The sequence below is a fragment of the Chaetura pelagica genome, unplaced genomic scaffold (assembly GCF_000747805.2).
Source record: "Chaetura pelagica isolate M959 unplaced genomic scaffold, ChaPel_1.0 scaffold222, whole genome shotgun sequence".
In the NCBI taxonomy this organism is placed as follows: domain Eukaryota; kingdom Metazoa; phylum Chordata; class Aves; order Apodiformes; family Apodidae; genus Chaetura; species Chaetura pelagica.
The window spans coordinates 7079365-7082523 of NW_009952711.1; the positions used below are offsets into that span (position 1 = coordinate 7079365).

Sequence of the window (3159 nt, forward strand, 5' to 3'; positions counted from 1 at the left end):
CCCGGGATCCCTTTGGCCTTCTTAGCCACAAGGGCACATTGCTGGCTCATGGTCATCCTCCTGTCTACCAGGACTCCCAGGTCCCTTTCACCTACATTGCTCTCCAGCAGGTCAGCCCCCAACCTGTACTGGTACATGGTGTTGTTCTTCCCCAAATGCAAAACTCTACACTTGCCCTTGTTGAATTTCATCAGGTTTCTCCCCGCCCAACTCTCCAGCCTATCTAAGTCTCTCTGAATGGCAGCACAGCCTTCTGGTGTGTCAGCCACTCCTCCCAGCTTAGTGTCATCCACAAACTTGCTGAGGGTACATTCTATAACCTCATCCAGGTCGTTGATGAAGATGTTGAACAACACCGGTCCCAGTACTGACCCTGAGGGGCTCCACTAGTCACACACCTCCAACCAGATTCTGCCCCATTGACTACAACTCTCTGACTCCTTCCTTTCAACCAGTTCCTGATCCACCTCACTACCTGATCACCAAACCCATACCTGATCAACTTATCTACAAGGATGCTGTGGGAGACGGTGTCAAATGCTTTACTGAAATCAAGATAAACCACATCTACCGCTCTACCATCATCTATCCACCTAGTAATTTCCTCATAGAAGGCTATAAGGTTAGTCAAACATGATTTACCCTTGATAAAACCATGCTGACTGCTCCTGATGAGCCCCATGTCCTTGATATGCCTAGAGATAGTGATAAGAAAAAGTTGTTCCATCACCTTTCCTGGGATTTGTAAGGGAGTTGTAAGGATGTCATTTAAGCCATGAAGAAATCAGTTGAGCATGTTCCTGAAAATGGAGCTATTCATTGTAGGGGTTTTAGGGGCTCCCCAACACCAACTCATTTGTATCCCTTTATGATGACATGACTTTCAGATGGGTACATCAAGTTTAGGTTGGCAAGCCTGTGTTGTTAGTGACAGGTGGATGTAAGAAAAACCAGAGTGAGCCATGTTTTGAATATTTTGCCAGTACCTGTGCAAAAATCAATTGGGATGCAAAATCCATGTGTTCATCCAACTTTTCAACAGTGGACAGCTTTTGTCGTTTCTGTTCTATTAAGATTTCCATTGCTCCTTTAAGATCCTTACTGGAAACAGATAAAATCCAACATTAATAAAATATCAGTAGATTTTTAGTATAAACTAGGATATTACTTATAAACATAGAGATTATACCAATAAAAACATCTAAGAATGGCAGAAATTAAGTATTCCTAAGAGTGGTTACATTTCTCTGCAAAAGCAGTAATTCTATAGGAAGGTGTATTTTCTTAATATTCCTTAATAAATAATTGCTTATTAGTTTGGACTGAATTCTTATTCTATTTTTATAGGATAGACTGAAAAGTACAAAAATGTCTGTATATTCTAATAATGAATAGAGTTTTAAAAGATTTATTAATGTTTCCAAGGGATTTGTCTATTTCATTCTATTTTATACTGTGTTTTATCAGGGAATAAAATTAACTTAGAACTTGAGGGATAATTTTAGAAAAATGTAGATAAATGCAAGAAAAATGGTACTATCTTGAAAGGTAGAGTTAATCTAAATTTTTCCCATTTAAATTGTCACTGATACTGTGTCAACAGTTTGTATTTCAGTGGTGAAACAGTCCAACAGTTTTTATAATTTTATTTTGGATTTTCAGTTAGCTATAAATTTGAAGGAAATTATTTTTAGAAGGATTGTGAAACGCTTTTGAATGAAAACTTCAGGCTTTCCATTTTGATTTGTTGTTGCTGGGATGGAAAATTTGACTGGGTTTGTAGAGATAAGTAAATTTAAAACTTCCAACCTGGTGAAGTTCTCAGTATTTATAATATTAATGTATTAGAGAAAATAGCTCTTTTTGCCAGCTCTATCAGAAGTCATTGTATCCTGGGGTGGTTCTTTGCATTGCTTTAAGTCTAGCAGGCTTTAGAATTCTTTTTCTTTTTTTTTTTTTTTTTTCAGTAGAAATTTATGACTAAGTCCCTTTTAATGGGATTGCTTTTGAAACATCAATATTAGCCTGCAGGGACTTTCTAGAAATAACTAGGCCACCACAGTTAGCTATTATTAGAATCACAGGATAAATCACTCTAATCAGTGTGTAATAAAACTGGCAGGCAAATGTTAGAGAAGGTAAATCTTGTGTCTAGTTCATAGGAGTTTTCAATTACTTTAGAGGAACCTCCATCTTTCCCTTAAAAGCCTTCATTTTACATAGCACTATCAAAACAACGTATTACACATGCTTCTTAAGCAGTAGTTTTCTCACTAGATGGAATCCAAATTGAGCAAACTGTTATGCAGTTCTTTCTATAGCCAGACCTCTTTGGCAAAAACCAGGAAATGAGATAATAAAAATAGAAGATGCATTTTGTTTGGTTTTTTTTTACAGAAAGGAAGATGGTAAAATTTATTTATTGCTTATGTAGGAAAAAATCCTTGAAGAGGATTATCAGGCTGAGCACCAAGTTTTAGCTGAAAAATAAGTAATTGATTAAAAAATGATGAGGGCATGGATAAAAAAATGATGCTCAAGAGTTAAGTATTTGGGACAATGCCATGTAGATGAGTTTTCTTTTCTCTATGAACTGCAGCTGGTATTTGACTGCCCTCCATGGAATAGCAAACGTGACTATGCCTCTGCCTGGCCTCTTGGAACCAAACCAGGCCTTTGAAGTCAGTTTCACATTTGAGCTGACATTAATATTTTGGTGAGTAAACTAAGACTGAATAGACAAGGTCTTTAAATTGTCCCCTGAGATCAGTCACTTGTAGTAGCAGTGGCAAATCTTATTCTGTTCCTATCTGGGATCTGCAGATAGGGGACTTCAGCCAGACACTTCTGTAACTTTCACAGTTTATTTTCTAAAAGAGAGGAAAATATCAAGGAATATTTCCTTCTCATAAAGGTAGAGTCTTATGCAAATTATTTTAAACTGTTGATACTTACACTGCCTCTTCATACTTCTTGCACAGCCAAGAAATCTTAAAAAAGATGTCGGGCTTTAATAAAAGTGCTTGCCAAGCATCAAAGTAGTTCTGAATCTTAAGTACAATGGCATGTTCTGAAAATAAACATTAAGAAAAAGCAGTACAGGATAAAAACCTCAATAGTCAAATAAGACAAAAGCTTCAGAAAAATTAGTACAAAGGC

The 3159-nt window shown here is 36.7% G+C and overlaps 1 protein-coding gene across 1 annotated transcript in view; it reads right to left on the reverse strand.

Annotated features, from left to right (window-relative positions):
* Positions 1–3159, reverse strand: part of LOC104385920 (aromatase) — a 15451-nt gene that overhangs the window by 4725 nt on the left and 7567 nt on the right. The window contains exons 5-6 of the mRNA XM_009994442.1: positions 2956–3070; positions 987–1101 (exon numbers count right to left, since the gene is read on the reverse strand). Of these exons, the coding sequence (XP_009992744.1) occupies positions 987–1101; positions 2956–3070 (230 nt within the window). The remainder of the gene's footprint in view (positions 1–986; positions 1102–2955; positions 3071–3159) is intronic.